Source organism: Equus asinus, chromosome 6, assembly GCF_041296235.1.
Source record: "Equus asinus isolate D_3611 breed Donkey chromosome 6, EquAss-T2T_v2, whole genome shotgun sequence".
Taxonomy (NCBI): domain Eukaryota; kingdom Metazoa; phylum Chordata; class Mammalia; order Perissodactyla; family Equidae; genus Equus; species Equus asinus.
In genome coordinates, this window is record NC_091795.1 from 12,739,262 (window position 1) to 12,760,471 (window position 21,210).

Here is a 21,210-nt window from a genome sequence, read left to right on the forward strand (position 1 = left end):
ATTCAACAAATATTTATGTATCAATGATTTACATTCGTTTATGCTAGGCTCTATAAGAAACAGACATAGGAAATAAAGTGGAGGAAATTTATGTACACACAATAGCAGATGTATAATCAAACTCAGGAAGGAAAAAGAACAACTGTTAACAGTAGGTGAGACAGCAAGAAAAAGTAGGTTGATGGGAGAGAGAAGACATCATTCCAGAGTGAAAGGACAAACATGAACAAAGGTAGGAAAGTATCAGGGAAGGATGAATTGTTTACTAATGCTAGCACGACAAGTAGAAAAGAATGGAAGACTCAGTCAGGGTCAGCTCTGAGAAGGGCATCAGAGTCACTCAAAGAAGCTGTTCCTGTATTCTGTGGTTAGTGAGGAACGTGGCGGACTCTACACACAGCTGTAGTTGAATGCTCTAACACACAGATTCCCAAACCCCACTGCCCACAAGGATCATTTTGGGAGCTTATTAAAAATACAAATACCTGGATCACTCTTCAGACCTAACAAGCCAGAAACTGAGGTTGGGGCCCTAAATTAAAAGATTCCAAAGGGATTCTCATGTACCATGACTACAGATGAACATTTGGGAATTAATGATCTACATATATTCTTTTAAAAAGTTCTGCTGGAAGAGAGTTCACTGATCATCTTTTGAAAGCCACTTCTCCAAAAACAGTAGTAGAAATTTACACCTGGTGGACAGGAAGACAGCAATCACAAAGGAAGAAGAACTATGCATTCATCTTGTTCCTTGAGAATACTTTGGTAAAACGGGAATAATGCTGTAAACAGATGAAAATGCATCTAATCAAGTTTAGTGAGACAAAGTTTGGTGTATTGTCATCTGCATCTGTCTCTCTGCATCACTGTGCTATGCACAGAGTGCTTAATCCAAAACCTCGAGTAGTGGACAGAATAATTGGAGTGGGCCAGTTGTAAATTCTGAGGTACCCTGAAGAATAAAGCATAAACCCCCTTTAATAAACTCCAACCGGAATAATGGAGTATTGTTCAGCATAATTCAAAGTGTTACCCAAGGCCCACAGTTACTCCTTGGTGATGTCCATTATATGCATTTGGTTCCCTAGGGTTGGCCACCCATGGATGCCCAGAGTTTTATGTGTTAATACAGAAGACCAACTGGGGCTAAAAGCTTAGCAACTGTACAGCTTTATAGAACCTCTCCAAGAAATGCTAAGTGGTATTAGACAACCTCAGTTCTCTAGAGTTGAATGTGGTTAAAGACACTATAAAAAAGAATGAGAAAAATCTTACCAGCGGACAAAGGTGGAGAAAGGACGGTGAAACGTGTTAGGGGAAAGGGAGAGGGAGAAACAGGGAAGAGTATGAAAGAAACTCTAGTGAAAATTTGTGTGAGCATGTATATACCCGTAGACGGGGGAAGAAAACTGAAGAACATCAGAAGATGAGCAACCAAGAAGAAAAGAGTAGATACAACAGCTAAAACACGAAATCCAGATAGAAGGCTTAAAATTGAGATCTTCTGCGTATTTCAAAATTAGAGCCAAGAACCTAAAAGGAGACAACATTAATCGGAAAACTAGTGAGAATAGTTTCAGAACGGGAAAAAAAACCCACAGTACGTAGACATTAATAAGACAGATGAGCCCAGGGAAATAGGAACAGAAAAAGGAGCAAGGGCCCCCATCCATGAGGAGACTGGGTGCAAACAAGAACAGATAGAAAAGGACTCAGAAAAAAGTTCAAGAGGGAACAAGTGGGCAAAATTCTCAGGCAAAAAACAAAGCACTGCCCTCTAAAGATTTTAAAACTAAACCACACCAGCATTTCCCACACTGCTGCAATGCTTGAGGCTTTGGACAGTGACGGTTATCATCATCTCCCTCTTTGGACAGTGACGGTTATCATCATCTCCCTCCATGGATATTATTTTTTTTAATTTTTTTTTAGGAAGATTAGCCCTGAGCTAACATCCACCGCCAATCCTCCTCTTTTGCTGAGGAAGACTGGTCCTGAGCTAACATCCATGCCCATCTTCCTCTACTTTATATGTGGGACGGCTGCAACAGAATGGCTTGCCAAGTGGTGCCATGTCCGCACCCGGGATCCAAACCAGTGAACCCCGGGCCGCCAAAGCGGAACGTGTACACTTAACCGCTGTGCCACCAGGCTGGCCCCCGTGAATGTCAGTTTTTGTTTAGCAAATCTATGAGGGCTGCAGGAAGAAGGGAAGGTGGCAGCCCAGAGAGGACCATTCCTTTAATGTGTTCTTCTGGAATGAAAAGGGGTAAGTCTGACTTCAATATTTTGCAGTAATTACAGTAAATGCCTCCATTAATTTTAAAATCCTATTTCACCTGAGGAACTGGAAGTAAATACAGCTTTGCTTTTTTAAGGTGAAAATGTTTAGAAATACATTACACATAAAAGTGTGTTTAGATATTCAAATGGAACTTTTTTCTTTAACCATGTTATGGTGTTTCATATGGTCACCTGTCACTATTTTGTAATTCAAAGAGAATTATCAAGAAAAAAACATTAAAAAAAATCAATACACTTTTTCACTGGTGTTTTGGGGCACTGGCTCTTGTGTTCTTCTGGAGTTAGAATGGCCAGAATTTTGTCTCAGAGTAAAACTAAAAGGAAACAATTAAAAAAAAAAAGGAAAACAACAACAACAAAAAAAACCATACATGCTTACCATTTTTTTGACTTCAGCCGGGGAGGAGGGTTTCTGGGAATGAGAAACAGTGCTCTCATTGGATGCATGTCACAGAGAGCTGGGGAGAGGAGACGGGCAGATCAGTATGGCACTTATGTTACTCATGCTCCATTTCTAGGGCTCACTCATAATATCCAACGCTCTGCCCAGCATCTGACTGCTGTGCCGTATCATGTCAAGCAGTTTAGACATCTAGTTACGAATCCTAGGGCATACTTTGAATTTCCCATTTAGCAAAATATAAGGAGGATGAGAGCAACAAGAAGAATACACAATTTCAAATAGACATTGAAAAGTTCTCATAAATCAAAGATAAATACTGATTCAAAGCCTTTAAAGGAGTTAACAGCTTAAGTTTCTAAACCATCGATAAGATTACAATGAAGATCATTTTATTTTCAGAGGGTTGTAGTGGGGATTATATTAGACCCGACCTGTAACGGCCTTCCCACTATGCCTGGAACACTGTGCACGCACAGGCTGGCCCTCCAGCAATGTTAATTGTTCACTGTTATAGCTAGTACTACTAGGAAAGAGCAACAATGTGAGAGTAAAGTGGAACTGTTTAACTCTGTGCAATTACTGTTTATATTCCTATCACTTGCCCAATAAAGACATGTTGGGTGCACACGTACACATTAGTATGTCACAACAGGCAATGTGCATTTTCATGTGTTTGTTTACCTTCTCGAGAATCTTACAAGGCAGCTGGGAAATGGGGGCCCAAGAAGACAATGCTATTCCCATTGTGAAAGAAAGCTGAGACAAAGTATCAGGCAGTACTTCCCTGTCTCAGTTCCTCAGGGGAAACACGCGGGAACATAGGTGTTCAAGACAGACATCCATTTCTGCATTTCAAACTAATTTTTAGCTGTTGGTAATTTTTTTCATTCATTCAACAAATATTTATTGAGCAGTAACTATGCACCAGACAGTTATACATTCTTTGTGGGTTTTTTTTAGGAGGACCAGCAGAAAACGCTGCTTTTTTCCTTTGTTCTCTGCAATTCTACCCCTGTCCCTGATCAAAAATCGACTGTATGAAGTTGTCATTGATTTAATCCAAAGAAGTGAAATTTCATAGGTAACACACACAAAAATTATTATACAAATAAAAAGTTACACCTCTATATGTGAAGTCAAACACAGGTAAAATTAAAATTTCAAAGTTGAGGACCACTTTCACTGAATATTAAGTTTAAATTGTAAAAGTAAAAATTACTGCCTCTTACGTGATGTCAGCCTAATTTCAGGACACATATCTGAACACAACTTAAATAAAAGATAATGTGCCTATTGACCTCATTGAGAGCTCTAAAAGGAATAGTGGATGCCAAGAATTCCTTTTATATCTAAAATGTCACTGTATTTATGATTCCTTCATCTAAATGCCCCACCAGGAATGGCTGTATGTATGAAACTGTTCTTTTTGAAGCCTTGAAACTAGGCATAAGGTACATATAATAACTGGGCTAAAAAGGAAAAAATGCTACTTACGGGGAGCACCTTCTGCCATCTCAATGGCCGTAATGCCACAAGACCAAAGGTCACTCTGCAAAAATAAAACAGTATGTTACGAGTACTGTATTAGCTATAAAACCACTAACTTACCATTGCTGGTTATTCATGCAAATGATATAAAAGTGTTCTTTGTTGTATAAACTGAAAGGAAGTTTGCAGGATATTAAAAGCACAAACACATTTCTAAGAATGCATTCCAAACGAATGAATGCATAATAAAATAAAGATAAAATTGATTTGTTCACTAGAACCTTTCACTCATCTATGAACGAACTGGAAACGGTCCATGTAAAAGCTTCTCTCTGTCTACCACATGCTCCGCTCTTCAATGTGCTTCTCCATTTCTTTACAAATAGTCAACAATTTAGACGCCTGGCTCAGATTTATATTCATTTATATGTTCACTTCTCCAATTTAATTGTTAAAAGTTGAAAGGCTTAGAAAGTACCCTTTATAGAAGGTCCACAAGTGAACTGCTCCAACCTAGCCTAGTCCACAACTCTGAATCACGCTGCTGAGCCTCCGCACTCTCCCCTGGAACTTAATCAGGGGCGAGCAATACAAGAAGGGCAAGGGATAAGCAAAGTGCACGGACTCTTTCCTTTCTGATTCCCCTGAAATATGAATTTTAAAATTTGAATTTTAACTTACAGCCCACTCAAATATAAGTTCCACAAGGGCAGGCATTTTTGTCTCTTTTATTCACCTTTGAATCTCTGGAATTGTGATTAGCATGTGGTAGGCACTCAATAAACATTGGCTGATGAACGAATAAATACTTATCACCCATTTCTTAAAATCCAAACAAGATTTTTTTGAAAGCAGATAATGGATGGTTATTGTCATTAGCATTCTTTTGTTTATATGCTATCCTAATGAAGGAATTAAAATTGCTCAGTTTAAGGGTTTTCTAAATAACCTATAAGTATTTTACAGAGTTCAAACGCATGTTTGATTATTAGAATAAGGATAAGCCCATGAGTTTCTCCCTTACTCTTAAGGAGTTTTCTATGCTGTAGGAGCACAAAGGAGGGGTTCACCACCTTAACCCAGTGACAAATCTTAGCAGCATCAGTGGTGAGAAAAGCAGATGTTCTGTGCCCCCACAGGTGATACAACATGAACCACATCCATCTCCTCTGAGGTGACCTTGCTAAGAAGGTTTTTCTTGGTACTGAGCCTCTCCAGTTTATAGGGAACAAGCTAAATGACGTTACAAAGATCGTAAAGTTAAATTCAGAAATGGTAAGATAAATCTGGAGGGTACACCAATGCCTCTTCAGCAAGTCAGTGTCATGAAAAAAAAAAAGGGGAGAGGGGATATTTTCAATTAAAAGATACTCGGGGCTGGCCCCGTGGCCGAGTGGTTAAGTTCGCGCACTCCGCTGCAGCCGGCCCAATGTTTCGTTGGTTCGAATCCTGGGCGCGGACATGGCACTGCTCATTCAGACCACGCTGAGGCGGTGTCCCACATGCCACAGCTAGAAGGACCCACAACGAAGAATATACAACTATGTACTGGGGGGCTTTGGGGACAAAAAAGGAAAAAAATAAAATCTTTAAAAAAAAAAAAAAAAATTAAAAGATACTCAATGGCCAAACAACAAAATACAATGTTTTATCCTATACAGAATACTAATTTGGACAAATCAAGTGTAAACTAGCTGAGTCTAATTACAGACTTTGCATTAAGGAAATATTTTTAATTTACTTAGGTATGATAATATTTTGGGTATGCTGGAAAACGCTTTCAAATTTTGGAGATATGTAATGATGTATTAAAGAGTGAAAAGTCAAAGTCTATAATCTATTTTAAAATACTTAAGTATATAAAAAAATAAAATTCCTCTGCACCATAGGCTTAAATTGAGTTTCACTAATTTGGTATTTGCAATAAATACTGAAATACACTAGAGAGTGTTAAGATATGTACTCAATTTGGAATATCATTAAGGTACATTAACCACTTTGAATCATTTAATTAAGGCAAGGGAATTTTTTTTAAAGATAGTTTTTGTAAACATATTCAACCTGAATTCAACTTGATCAAACATGGATTTTACATTGAGACCAAAAGAGCGCATTATTGATACAAGTCCCTAGAGGTCACTCTAATAACTTACATATATTTGTGTACCAAATTATAGCTGCAAAGCCCTTTACCAACACTTTACAGCTTCACATAGATGAAGCTATGATTCTGACAATATTTTCAGAAGAATAAATATCTAATTATAATACATTCTTCAAGTTAAATGGGAGAGCAAGCAGGGCAAAAGCATTTAATTTCCCCCATGCACAATGAAGTGAGCTGCACCACCCTGAAAGCAGTATACTGCTTAGTAAGGGGAACAGAGGTGGTACAGAGTGGACCAAAAAAAGACAGCATCTAAATACTATCCTGGCAAATTTGTACCTGCAACAGGGTGCATGTCATCCTCACTGAAAAAGCGAGAAGGGATAAGTGGTGTGTGGTTTGTAATCAAAGCCCCCATCCCTCAGGAATGTCAGGAACCCGGTCAAGGCCCAGCCAGCAGGCGCCTCTTACTCTGTAATCATAGGTGGCATCTGGGTTCTCGTCACAGGCGATGACCTCAGGAGCCATCCAGTAGGGGGTGCCTATGAAGGTATTTCTCCTCCCAACCGTCCTGTCCAGCTGAGCACTCACACCAAAATCAACTGTGGGAGGAAGAGAAAGGAAGGAAAAGGGAAACAAAATTAACAGACACACACACACGACAAAGAAACGTGAGGAGGCCGTGTCTTCAGAGCAAACTGAAACAGCGACCCTCCATGGACACAACCTCCTCCAGGCCACCACCGTTGATAAGGAGTACCCCTTCCAGAGCAAGGCCACCAAGACAGCAAGATCCTCCACCAGTCTGGAAGCTCCTGGGAAGCCTGGCCCTGGCCACGCGCCTGAGCTTCCCCGACAGCACCACCAGAGGGACTTCTGGACAAGCAGGGATCGTCAGTGCTTTCAGGAACATGTCTGCCACAAACAAGATCATGTCAGAGAAAGCCCCAAGTTCAAGAGAACTGACTGAGACCCATGTGACTCAGCTTCCAAAGCAGCACTAACCACAGAAAGAGAAGAAACCACAAAGGTTTTCTGGCAAGAACACAGCACTGAATTAAATAAAGAGAATCAAGCTAAATCACAAAGACACTAAGAAACACCCCCAAAGTACCTGAGACACCTACTGACATTTCAAAGGGACTCCTCCATCCCACCCCATTGATGATGGTGGTGGTCTCAGCAAAGTCCAAGGACGGGAGGCAGAGCTGGCAAGAAGACCACCATTTCTAATGAGTGCTTGCCACACCATCACTACACGCACGGCCATCACCCCCAGCAGGGGCGCACAACTGTGGAGGAGCTCATGCGCAAGAGCTTACAGAGGGCTGAGATCACCCGCAGGGTCAGAGGTTCAATGTGTGTATGCAGAACATGCTCTGAAAACCACCTGGCCTGGAAGTGGGCCACGTGTGAATGCTCCTGAGACAAAGACACACAGGCCAGGCAGTCAGGGCGGTTCACGGCAACTTGGACAGCAGCAGGACCGATCACCAGGGGATTCCCGAGGGTCTACCCTAGGCTAGCACCATGGGGGTCAATGCAGGGAACACACAAGCTTGCTGAGTCGTTAGGGATGAGAACAATTTGAGTGCCTCCTATCTGAGCTTTGAGGGGATTTTCCAGCTGGGCAGACTACTCCTCCACAGACACCAACAACTGCGGGCAGGACGCCAGAAAGCAATGATGAAGATTGTATTTTTAAAGCGTAACTACTGCGCCTAAGATTTTTGAGAGGTGGACTAGGTTCTTATAAGCATAAAGAACTTTGTGTGTGTGTGATACCTTAGTAGAAGAAAACTCACTGCTAATTCTGTTTAAACATTTGACAGAACCATTATATGAAAATGGGGTGGGAATATGATCAGATCCAGGTAAGGGAAACAAGAAATATAAAAGAACCAGTGTAAAATCATCTCCAGGAAGATCCCATGGGTTCCATCTACCCATCCATGCGTAAGTTTACTGGGTACCTACTACCTTCAAGGTACTCTGCTAGGCACAGGGTAAGAACACTTTGGTAAGTAAAACAATCCTACTAGCTGCATTCCCAGAACTTATACTCTGATAAAGGAGTCAGAAATATAAGTAAACAAACAGCTATATAATTATAAATTGTGATCAGTATTTTGGAGGAAACAAGCAGTGGGACACCCAATACAGATCAGAGGGTCAGAGAAGACCTCTGAGGATGAGGAAAAAATTGAAACTTTGAAACTGGGGGCAAGTGTTCCTAATGGAGAAGAGGAGGTACAAAGGCCCTGAGGCAATTATCAACAAAGTTAAAAATGAGTGACTGAGAAAGAAGGGAGAAGTGAGGAGGGTCACAAAATGAGGCTGGAAAGTAGCAGGGGCCACGGCTTTTTATGGGCCATGCTAAGAAATGTGGATTTATTCAAAGTGAAATAGGAAGCCATTAATGGTCTTTAAGCAGGAAAGTGACAAGATCTGATTTAAACATCATTCTGTCTACTATATGGAGAACAGAGCAGAGGGGAGGAGCAAGGGCTAAGGGAGATGGGAGCCAGGCTAAGCAATAAGCCCAGCTCCCACTTCTTAAATAGAACAGAAACAGAAAACATGGGTAAGAGACTGAACTTTTAGCTAAATGCAAATGGGGCAGGGGCACTGCTGGTCTGCACAGGGCAAGTATTGGATTCCGTGGCACATTCATCACATACCCAGTTTCACCTCTGCATTCTCGGTCAGCAGTACATTCTGGCCCTTGATGTCCCGGTGAATCACGTGATGGATGTGAAGATGTGCCAGTCCCTGAATAGGAAAGACACATCCGAATTTTAGGTCTTTGTCACTGTAAGTAAATAGCCACAAACACACCTTGTATAACTAAGTGCACACGCATGCCAAAAGTTTTTGTGAACGATTTTTAGAATATATAATTTAATCTTAGTGCATTTCCAGCAAGACATCACCAATAATACCACACAGGCAGGAAAGAGCACTCACGCCCCCATTCCAGCGGGTTAGGTCCCCCACGTGAGCAACTTTACCACTTTCTAGCTGCTCCCCGAAGACACACTTCAGATTACCATCTGCAGTTTCTCCGCTGTAATTTGTGCTATTTGTGTACAGGGTGGTTCCTTTCCCACGCTACACGTCTGTCTTTCAGTGGGTGACCCCGAGGGTATATTTGAACTAGACACATCCCAGAGGAAAAGCGAAGGGCTAGAGCAGGGTTTCAAGTTCGGCTTTGGAACACCGCCTAGTTGCCCCCCCCACCCCGCACAGAGACAAAGTGCTGACTGCTGATCAACCCCACTCCACCCCAAGTGTAAAACACTTCTGCCATCCAAAGAGCTTTATGGTCAAATAAAACACCCTTCTTTCCTAAGGAAATAAACCCGACTGGGCATATAGCACTTTTGATGACCTTCTATCTGGAATGAAGCCCAAGAAAGTGCGTGTCTCTTATGAGAGGTGCTAGAAGAACAAAAACACATTTTGCATCCAAATACAGTCTGACGACAAAAATGCACCATTCTCACAACTTATTAACTTGTTCCATCTTCAGCTAGAGAAGCCAGATCTATAGCCTGCCTCCTTAAAAGCAACCTACTTACTGTGAAATGCCTCAACTCAAAAAAAGCAGATTAGAAATAAGGGGATTGTTTGATTTTTGTAGGATTTTATTGTTATTAGTTTGTAGGATATGAGTTGAATATAACAGTTGGTCTAGAACACCAATTTTTCTAACACAGGGGGTTTCTAAACAATCATCTACTGGTCTGCCTGTGAAACAGAACAGAGCTGATGTGATGACTGTTTATTCTTCCACCGCACAGGATGTGCAGGGTTATGCCACAAAGCACTGACTAGGGGAAAAAGTACCAAAAATATACGGTATCTTAGGGCTATAGTTAGGAAGAAAAGTCCCTCCTTTCAGCATGGTATAACTTTGAAAAGCAAAAGAAGAGACCAGAACATGTAGCTTCCCTAATTCTTCCATAATGCCTACTTTCACTACCTCAGTTCATTGTTTACTCTCTAGCTTTCACAAACCCCCTTCTCACACTTGACAGGATTATCTTAGCAAATATGCATATCCACATCTTCTCCAATGTGACCCGCAGGCTCCCTTGTTCCTGAGGAGCAGTAAACAGTAATGTCCACCCCGTCCCACTGCCCTAGGACTGCTGCTTCTGCACGAGAACCTGCGGAAGGGGCGGCGAACAGCTCCTGAACCACGGTAACCTGAGGTGCGCCTGTCCTCAACAATGACTACATTTTCCCTAGATGAAGTACCTAGGAGGGAGGGAGGAGATGTGTGTGTGCATTACTACTCCCACGCCAAAAGTTAAGCCACAATTACTCCTGATTAGCAGAGACGAGTCCAAATACACAGTAAATACCCATCCTAGAGCAATGAATCTACGTTTCAAACCTGGGAAATACTGTTCCTATAACTCTGTCTCATTCACAACAAAGGAGCAAAGGCTGTCCTTCAGTACTGGTTATAAAAGGCTCTGAGTGCCCATACTGAATATGAAATATGGGTTTCTACCAAAATGCATAAACTGCAACATACTCTGAACATGCAAGGGGGCTGGAATGAACATGCTGGCTTTGTTGGTAAACCTTTCGGTCTCAAGGGTTTCACTGGGCCGGCCCAAGAGGGCTTTTCTACTGGTGTCTGAGGCCTACATGCTCAAGACTCTCAACCTTTTGAGGATCTTAACATAGCAGCATCTGAACCTAACATCTACCAAAAAGTCAGGACAAGTCTTCCCACTACAGAAATGAGCTGCGCCCAGCCATGTCTTGGAGAACCGAGGTTATCGGCTGGGGGCGGCTGCCTCCCTTTCCCAGGAGAGCTCATCTCCTTCCCACTGCTTTCTCTTTACCAAAACTGACCCTTAGTAACTCCCATGATAAACACACACTAGCATATAATACACTGACTCTTCCAGACCATTCTAGATGAAACGTAAATAAAGGAAACTCTCATTTCAGGTACCCACTCAGATGGAAAATATCTGCTACATCTCAAAAAGATGTCCATTAAGCTACTATATTTAAGTCAATCAGGCGCTTTAAACAACCTGGGCTTCTTTTAAACGTTGCCTGAGACCAGTGGTGGTAAAACAGCTAAATATACTTATTGCATACGACAGGTAAACAACGCTGCCTGTGTACATAAAAACATGTATAATTGCCTTTGATGGCTGAAATACATTTGACACCTAGGACATTTATAGTCATGCACTGCACAATGATGTTTTGGTCAACAACAGACCACATATGTGATGGTGGTCTCATAAGATGAGCACCATATAGCCTAGGTGTGTAGCAGCCTATACCTTCTAGGTTTGTCTAAGTGCACACGATGATGTTCGCACAATGACAAAATCGCCTAACAATGCATTTCTCAGAACGCATCCCGTCGTTAAACGATGCATGACTGTATACTGAAACTTAGTTCTTTGCTTGAGAACTAAGCTACAATTCCCTACACTGGAATTATATATAGGAAAGGCATGTGTCAGTGTACGTTTAGAAGAGAGAATGACAATTAACATTTACTGAGAATTAGTCATGTACTCACTCGTTACATTAAATGATTCATATACAATAACTCACTTAATTCTCATAATAACGGTGGTGATTCCTTCATAGGATTGGTACCTAAATTTTGCAGATAAAGAAAATAAGTTCTGAAAGTTGACTTTGCCAGGGATGTGTAGGAGAGAAGTAGCAGAGGCAGGCCTCAAAACCAAGTCTGACCAACTCCAGCGTCCACACTCTTAGCCACTTCTCTCTCCTGCCTGCCACGCTAACAGTCTTAAGTTATGAATATAACAAATACATCTTTCCATTAATTCACCTCTATCACAGCAGTGTAGGCCAAGATACCTAGTTTCCCATTGTTAGGGTCTGTTTCCTATAACAATCATAAAAAGATAGGATCCTGATATTTCAATAATGAAATTTGAGTATGACCATAAAAAGACGGTTCTACACCTCACCTCCTACAACTAGCTGCCTTAAGGGAATTGCCTATTTTCAAGGGCTTCATAAAATAATAAAAAAGAAATTAAAACCTATCTCTATGAATTCTACATGGCATTTTTCAAACCTACAGTTGTCTATGAAACTTAAATATAAAACTTGGGGCAAATTTACCCATAAATGAAAAATAAAGTAACAATATATTTTTTCATTAGTGAGGGAAGCATAAGAATTAAACTCCAGTTTAACTCCATAGTCTTTATTTTTAAAATATGTTGTGTAAATGAAATCCAACCAAATAATTTAAGTGCGTAATTTGGCAGTAGAGAGAAAAACCGTGATGGTTGACCAAAGGACAGAGGCCCCCTGGCCACTCACACGCACTTCTCAAATAGTAAATATTAAAACCCTCTGCCCGTGCTGTCAGGATGGCTCTACTACTAGAAGGAATTATTTAGAAGCTGCTAAAACAGTAGTTCAGAAACTTACTCTTAAGATCATAAGCCAGCTTTCCAACTGGCTGGAAATAACATTAAACATTAGAACTTTTCCTCAAAAATATTACAACAGATTTTAACAGTTAACGCCAAAGTCCACAAAACGATTTTGAAAGCCAGCATTCAGCACCATCAATATTGATTTAAAAGCTTAGACACAGGATTCCTATAAAAGCAATAGTTAGAGATTATTTCTTTTCGCCTCCACTCTGATTTTCTTTTTAATGCCTGGAGGATGAATTCAGGGAAATACAGAAAAACCATTTTTTGTTTAAGTCTACTTTCTTTAGGTGCTTGCCAGAGTCAAAACTGTGATGCAGCTTAAACTATCAAAGCTAACTAGCCATACAGAGCCCCTGGATGCCACAAAAAGAATAATCTGTACAGTTACAACTAATGCCGAGAAACACCTGTGACTAGGGTGAAAACAGAAACACAAGACTACGTGTGGGGCACCAAAGCGGCGCCCTCTCCTTACCCTCAGTATCTCTCTGGAGATGTAAGCTATCCAGTCTTCCTTCAGCGTGTTCCCTTTGGTGTTCTTCACGAGGTCTGTAATGGACCCAGCCCCACAGAACTCCATCACAAGCTATAGGGCAGACAAGACACTGTGACTAACACATCCCGGCAGCTAGTGAGAGCATACAGATTCAGTACACACCCCAGAGAAGTCGGGAGAGCAGCCCAAGCCCTTCCACCTTTCCTAAAGACACGAGCACATGATCATTCTGGAGGCATCCAAATTACTGAGCGCTCATTTCACCATCCAGCTTGTCCACTATGTCTATTCACTCCCGGAGACTGAGAGTCTGAGATTTTACAGCACATCACCCACGTGGAGGCTCTGAAGTGCTCCTTCTCCCTCATAAACACACGCCTATGGGAGGACCATTTTGTTCTTAATTAATGCCCAACTATCAGAAATCTGATAGAAATACTCTCTAACATTCTTCTTCATTTGCCAGTCAAAGATGTCCTATTTTTCACACACTGTCATTCTCAAATTATTTTATGTTAACTAAGTTTAGTACAAAAGAGAAATGCTATTTTTAAGCAGTACATAATTTTTAAAAATATTATCATTTATAATATCTAAATGAACAATATGAACACAAGTATATTTTTTAAAGTGCCTAGAAGACAAATTGAACTTTCTAAAATTTTAACTACGCTTGGATTTGGGCAATGAAGATAAAGGTAATTGTTTCCCTTTTACCTTCTTAATTTTGCAGATTTTCTACAATGGCTTTTAAAAAAATTTTAAGTACTAATCTATCTTCCAGCTTTATAAGTTCAGCACCTTTGGCACAACTGATGTGATAACCACAGATCTGACAGTATCTCAGTGTCATCATCTTGAATAGAAACGTGTTCAACAGAGATGAAGCTGAATGTTTCAATTCTAGAAATTTCTCTAGAATTTACGGTTTTTAATTAACCATTATCATTAATATTATTAACAAATTACTGACGTAAGTTGGCATCCTTGTGATTTGTCCCTCACTTCCAAGTGGTAGCTGAGCTTCCATGTTTTCCATAAATAAAAGCTTTTATTCTATTGCTTTTATTTTCAAGCTTCTAATTTCCTTGCTGTTTGGTTATACTCCTTTTAAAACATGACATTTGACTCCTGAAACACAAAGTTAACTCTTTCCATACAATGTGAAATCAACATGAAAATAAACACTCAGTACACCTTCAACCAAGAGGGCCAAGGAAGGTCCCTAACACTAACTCCTTTTTCTTTGCCTTTCTCTCCCCTCCCTCTGGAAGGTCCTGAATGCTCTTTTAATATAACCAGAGAAAACCCCCAAAACACTCAGGAAACATTTGCCTACCCAGAGTTGGTCATCATGTCCTGGAGGGCTCTTTTTAATAAAAGCACCGTAGTATGTTGCAATATTTCTATGATGAGAATATTTCTTCAGCATATTTATCTCCAGTTTGATTTCCTCCTCTTCATCCTTAAGAAAAAATAAAAATAAAAATAAAATGTGTGGCTTTTGAATGACATACATCATTTTATTTTCCCCACACAGGCAATAATAGAAATGTCCAGTCCCTCCAGTAAGGTAGAGAGAGACATTCATTTCATCCTTATGCCAAGAACTGGGAACTTTAACGCGACTCATTGTTGGAAAGGTGATTACAAGCTATGCAAGAAATGCATGAAGTATAAAAGGTAAAGACGAATAGAGGAAGCAGCAGGAAGCACAGAGCATTTGGGATCCCAGCTATTCCACTATGTGACCTCAGGGAATTTGCTCCACTTCTCTGGGCCTCAATTTGCTCACCTGTAAAAATGGGGGGAGAAGACTTACTGTTACTATTTCAACTAATTACCAGGAAAGGTGGTTTCTTGTCTGGAAAACATCTGTCAACAGAAATCCTCTGGGAGACCCGAGGCAGAGAAGGCTCACCTCTAACAGCCTCACACAAGAGCAGCGCCCTCTGGCGAGGCCTGGGCAGGGGAATGGACCACAGACCGGCCGGTGGGCCCTGGATGGCGGCGTGCTCCACGAGAAGCTGCTACCCGAAGAGACTCAGGTGAGTCCAGCAAGCCCCAGTAACAAAACATCACTCGGTGACAGCGGGCTGCTTCAGACTTGGCTCATCCCCCAGCCTCCTGCTTTATTAAAATAAGATAAGCAGAGGAAGAAACACAGAGTTTGTGTGAGAAGATCAGAAGGGGAATGAAGGAAACAGATGGTGACACAGGTCTGGAAAACAAAAATAAGCTGCCCTCGTGAAGGCTGAAGGCTGCCAGTCTGTGGCTTTCTCGCTCCCACACCCCTGGGAGAAGCAGCACCCGCACGGGCATCCTGTCCCTTGCTGCATAAACACAGCACAAAGAGAGGATGCTGCCAAACTACCTGTAAAGAGTGATGCTGAGGAAGACTTAGAGGCAGCATGAGAATGAGGGAAAAGCAGAATTAAAGGGAGAAAAAAGAGAAAATGTGCAGGAAAAGAGACTGTCAGGCTTGGTTAGGAAAGCAGTGTTCGAGGCAAGACAAAGAGCATCTTTGAGAAAAATGTGATAAGCAGATCTCTAGAATTCCCTTTACTACATACATTTTCAAAAGGAAACGATGACTGGCTCCTAACACTTCCTGACTTCCCTACAGTGACATCCTCATTCCACATCTGACTGCTCTTCCCTCTCCAGGAAAGGCTGAGGGCTTCTGAGCAGTCTAGGCGCGCATGTGTACACACACAGGAAAAAGAGACTGCGCTGTCAGTGTGCAGGTGTGCGGGCACACACACCATGGGAGGGGAATAAGGAAGACGTTAACAGAGAAGAGAAGGTGAAGCGAGCGCACAGGACACACGCACACACACGCACACTGAAGAAACCTGCTGTTGCAGCCTAGCATCTTCAAAACCTGCGCATAAGGCCTCACAGGCCTAAAGTAAGTTTGGTTTACAAACACTGTTCTTTAAGACAAAGGCAGCAACACCATTCACTATGTTAATATTAATGATGAGACCAAATAAAACAAGAAATCGTCTTTTAAAATACAAGCCTTAGTTGTACATTACTGCTTTAGAAACCAAACAGATAACAAAAAATGTAATCATCTTAGAACAGTGATTCTCCAGGTGGTGGTGCCCAGCCTGGCCCCGAGACGTAAGTATTAGAACGTCAGCCCACATTCTGCAGGCACAGTTGTCATGGGACTTTGGCAGAGGATGACCGCAAACAGAGCACAGTCACATGGCCAAGTACAGTCTATACAATGGTCTGTGTAATAATTCTCATTCAAACCCTGTATATACGAAAATCACACCAAATGAGTATCATTTCAATCTGTGATTTAAACATGGGCGTGTTTAAAGTAGTAATAAAAAATGAGATATAGGATAACTATCTTAATTCTAAACAAAGTGAGTGATTAGCCTGGCTAGTATTACAGGATAACACACTTCTACTTGGAACCTTTCTTCACAGGAACTTTAAAATACTAAAATGTAAAACAGAAGGCACAAGGAGGCATGCCCCAAAGAGAACTGGAAAGCCCAGTTCATCAAAAGCTTTATCTTATGCTGTTTCCACACGATCACATTCGTGCTCATCGTGTGTAGTGACCACAACGTGCTGGGACAGGGCACACGGAGCCTGCTCTTTCTTGAGTCGGTCCCGACAGTTATCTGCGGGTCCTGAGCAGCCCGGGACAGGCCTAATGAGGCTTGTCAAGACTTACAGGTTCCTAACAAAAACCGACACGTGCCTATGGTCATAAACATGCTGCTGTTAGAAAGGCACGTGGTGTTACTCCTGGGACGAGGCCCACAGTTTAACATATTGGGCCCCGAAAAGTCAAACAGACCACTTTCCATACACTGGACTGCAACCAGGTGTTTACAGAGTGAACTAAAGGTTTGATTTTTTCCTTTTGTCCCAAATCAGTAAACCAACAAGGACCTGGGGTATAAGGACTACACAGAAACACAAAGAACAATGTTGAACTAAATAGGGAAAAATGAAAATATTGATTTTAATTTTGTTTTTTGCTAAGAGCAGCGAATCACTTTGCGTCCTATTGGATGGCACAGACTCCGCTGTATGGATTGGTCCCGAACTCCAGCCCTCGCCCTCCTCAGATTCGCTACATTCCTCCAAGGGTCATTATTCCCTATGATCCTGCCAGTACTTCTCACTTCTTGACAGAAAGCAAATGCTACCTACAATTCTCCCGTGAGAAGTTTCTTGAGGTAGAGTTAAGGATCATGACATATTTTGACTAGTTTCAATATTTTTTTTCTTTTAGTGACACAAACCAATGTCTTCTAGAACCTAACTTGTTCACCACTCTTTATAAAAAGAATCAAGAGCTTCCACAGGCACTTGATGTTTTTAGAGCCCATTGAGTTAAAATCCTTATGCATGTTATACATTTAAAAATTCTTATAGGCTTAAATTCAGTACTGTACACTGGTGTGAAGAACACTTACTCTGCATATTGGTAAACACTGCTGGCTGATTATCATGGCACAATGTACTTCCCTGAAATCTAAGATGTGCTAGATAGAGACACACAATTACTTTACATAATGAAATTATGATTCACCATCAACCATAAGACACACATCGTTACATCCTTGAAATTGGGCTGCATATTAGAATCAACGAAATATTATAATAACTTAAATACAATCAAGTTTGGCAATACCTTTTCTAATATGACTGAACCATCCAAATAGCTTCCAGAAATACAGTAATCAGATCAATGCTGCTTACCAGAATTATTTCCGAGGTCTTAAGTAGCCAAATCCTGGAAGCGTATGAAACTGAACTACAAAAGATACTGAGAGGAAAGCATACTGTCCTCTCAAATTACTTTTTAGGATAAAATTCATATATACTTGAACATTCCTCTCCTGCTTCTATGATTTTAAAATAGGTAACTATTACACGTCTTATAAAATAAAAAGGGATTTAGCAGCACTAATTGTCCTTTATTGTCTAATTAAGAGTGCCCACCTTGGAGAAAAAGCATCAGAAGTGCAGAATCTGCCAACGGCTTTGGGCCAACTACAACTGGAACTCCAATTATGACTGATGTTTATAATACAGTGTTTTATGTTGTCTTTAGGGTACAGTAATAATGAACCAACTTCTGAGTTCAAATCTCCCTTTGGTCATTAAAAAACAAGTTTGGTGGTCTCCCTCTAACATTTAAATACATACACATCACACCCACCACCACCACCAAAAACAAATACCTCCTCTAACCTGAGAAGATACAGCAGAAACAGACCTGGCAGCAGGCTATAACTGAAATTTAAAAACAACGATAAATCCCACATATGAAAAGAAAGTGGAATTGGCAAAACCACATCACACAAGTTTTTATATCCCATGTGTCTAGGCCAAGTTCAAATGACTTTGCCCTTCACTCTCCTCTTTAGGAGGCCACAATCATATACAAATAAAAAAAAATTAAGGGTAACAACAGAGGAGAGAGGACCTTTTGCTAAGAAAGGGAAGGCTCCCTCCTGGTTTTCTCCAAAGATGAGGCAGCTGCTAGCCTCTACTTAGTGATTTAATGCAGCTGATGCCAATTAGCATTTTGGATTCCAACCAGTGGGAGCGAACTCCCATAGAAAAGGTCTTTGTCTCAGGCTGGGATATGACTGGGCCAGGAGTCTTCTGTTGCCTTCCTTGGCTGCTAGGGGATGGGGGAGGGGAGAACATCTGAATAGTAATTTTCAAAAGCAGCTATGGGTTTGTAAATGAGTCATATGACAAGCCCTGCTCACTCTACCACCTGAACATACAATATTATTAGTGGGGGTTTTTTTGTAATGACTCCTTAAAATGTTGTTTAAACTCTTGTTACCTAAATTCTCTATCCTTCAACTGATGGCAGTAACTACGTAAGGAGACAGGCCAACCTTAAGTAAGCTACCTGGGAGGATCCAAGAGGATTGGGAAATGTTCTGAACTACATCATCTTTGTTCCCAGCATACTCTTTACAGAATCAAGTCTAATCACTCAGAGTTGAACAAAAAAGGAAGGGCGATTCATTACTCACTCTATCTTTGTTAGTTGAAGAGAGGACTGACAAAATGAGATATGCAAATATCTCTGGCACATTTCACCACTAAAATGTATAGATGAATATACACTTAGAATGAAAATACAGTCATGTGTCACTTAGCAATGGGATATGTTTTGCCTTAAGTTGCCTTGACAGTTGCCTTGTCAAGCTCCAATCTACAGGACACAATACCATGGGAACGAGTGGCTTCGATATTGTAACTGGAAATAGTTCATGTTACTACTCAATTTTAGAATCCACCCATCTTCCTCCTCCATTAGGAAATTAGTTACACACACAGAGTACTTGCTACTGGGGACCCTAAATAAAGCAAGGACCTGAAACCTAGATCCTGACTGAAATGAAAAGCAGATCTACCAGGTAAGGGCCAGTGTGACCAAAATCAAATCCTCCACCAAAACACTTGATTGTAATTGAAGGAAACTAGAATATGTCACCCCAAAATATGCTTCTTTGACATGAGGATTATTTTGAACTAAAAGCACCTGAAAAACAGCAGGTGCAAGAAGGGTGCTCTGACCTCCCCTTTTTTTCCTGAAAGCAAGAGATAAAACTCCCCTGTGAAAGATGTTCTTCCTGTATCAGTTGGAAAAAACATTCTTATCAGAGACTGGGAGTCAAGGCCAAGAGAATTCTGCACAAGCAAACCTTGTTAAAATAACTCTTAGCTCCCTTTAGCCTCCGCATATATTTTATTTGCTCTTCCACAATTGCCTCTCTTTGTCCAACCTACTGTAAAAGCATTTGGGTTTGCCACTTCTTTGGCTCAACCATTTTTCTTGTGAAGGCTCCTGCGTATATATGAAATATACACATTAACAAACTTCTGTTTGTTTTCCTATCTAATTTGTCTTGTTACAGAGCCCCTGGTCAAGAACTAGAAGGGTAGAAAGATTTCCTCCCTACATAATCAAACTTGAAATCATATTATGAGACCAAAAGAAGATCAGTAATCCAAAATATTTAGAAGGGAACAAAATAATATGTTCTTGACATCAACATTTTGCCATTCAAACACAAGCATGCAAGAATATTTAGATAACTACATACATGTTTTAATGAGTATACAGAAAGAAAAAAGAAGAAGATATGTTACCAAAGATTATCTCTGAGTTATAGATACTTTCTTCTTTACCTTAACTCATTTTCTACAATTGATATGTACTATTTTTCTAATTAGGAAAAAAAACTTAAGAGTTTAGGATAAAGGAGTTAGCTCCATAAGAATTCAAAATGAGTTTCTTTCTGGCAACTCATATGGTCCAGCTCCCTGTCTCCCTGGACTGAGGGTCCTCAGCCCGTCCTTGCCATTCTCGAGTCACTGCCCATCTCCCTGCTTTCCACCAACGGTTAGCTGTGCAGGGAGGTTGAAGAACTAGAAGCTTACTGGCTAATCTGCCTTCTGCTGAGCCAGTGGCACCACAGAGCTCTGGCTTTCATGGTCATTTCTTCCTGTTTGCTAAATGGTACCCATCCAGACCCATAACTTCTTGAGATTGGAAATTTCCAAGCTACAGTTTTTCCTGGAGCAAAGGAGAAGGTAAATGGAGCCCAGGATCACCCATCATGCTGTCTTCACTTCCCGCCCTGCCAGAGGATCCCTTAAAGAGAATCTTGCCTCAGTCCACTCCTATCCTGCCCTAAGCCAGTGGCAAACCCCATGAAGTTTCCCATAGTGCAAGCAGGGAAAGAATACTTGCACAGTGAATAGTCTTGCTTAAAACCTTAAAATCAGGCCCAAGTGAGGAATGGCAACAAGGGACAGGGCTCTGAAGAAGGTATGAATGTGGTAAACAGCATATGTTTGTGCGTTTCTTCTGAATCCATTTGTGTGCTCACATGCACAAGAGCTCCTGCTTACAAATCTGACATGGCAA

At 41.0% G+C, this 21,210-nt stretch overlaps 1 protein-coding gene across 50 annotated transcripts in view; it reads right to left on the reverse strand.

The window, feature by feature from the left end:
- Positions 1-21,210, reverse strand: part of MAP4K4 (mitogen-activated protein kinase kinase kinase kinase 4) — a 185,696-nt gene that overhangs the window by 54,419 nt on the left and 110,067 nt on the right. For all 50 annotated transcript variants that reach the window (XM_044773001.2, XM_070511601.1, XM_070511599.1 and 47 more), the window contains exons 4-9: positions 14,608-14,733; positions 13,248-13,358; positions 8,987-9,077; positions 6,777-6,907; positions 4,205-4,259; positions 2,687-2,765 (exon numbers count right to left, since the gene is read on the reverse strand). In XM_044773001.2, coding sequence (XP_044628936.1) covers positions 2,687-2,765; positions 4,205-4,259; positions 6,777-6,907; positions 8,987-9,077; positions 13,248-13,358; positions 14,608-14,733 — 593 coding nt within the window. The remainder of the gene's footprint in view (positions 1-2,686; positions 2,766-4,204; positions 4,260-6,776; positions 6,908-8,986; positions 9,078-13,247; positions 13,359-14,607; positions 14,734-21,210) is intronic.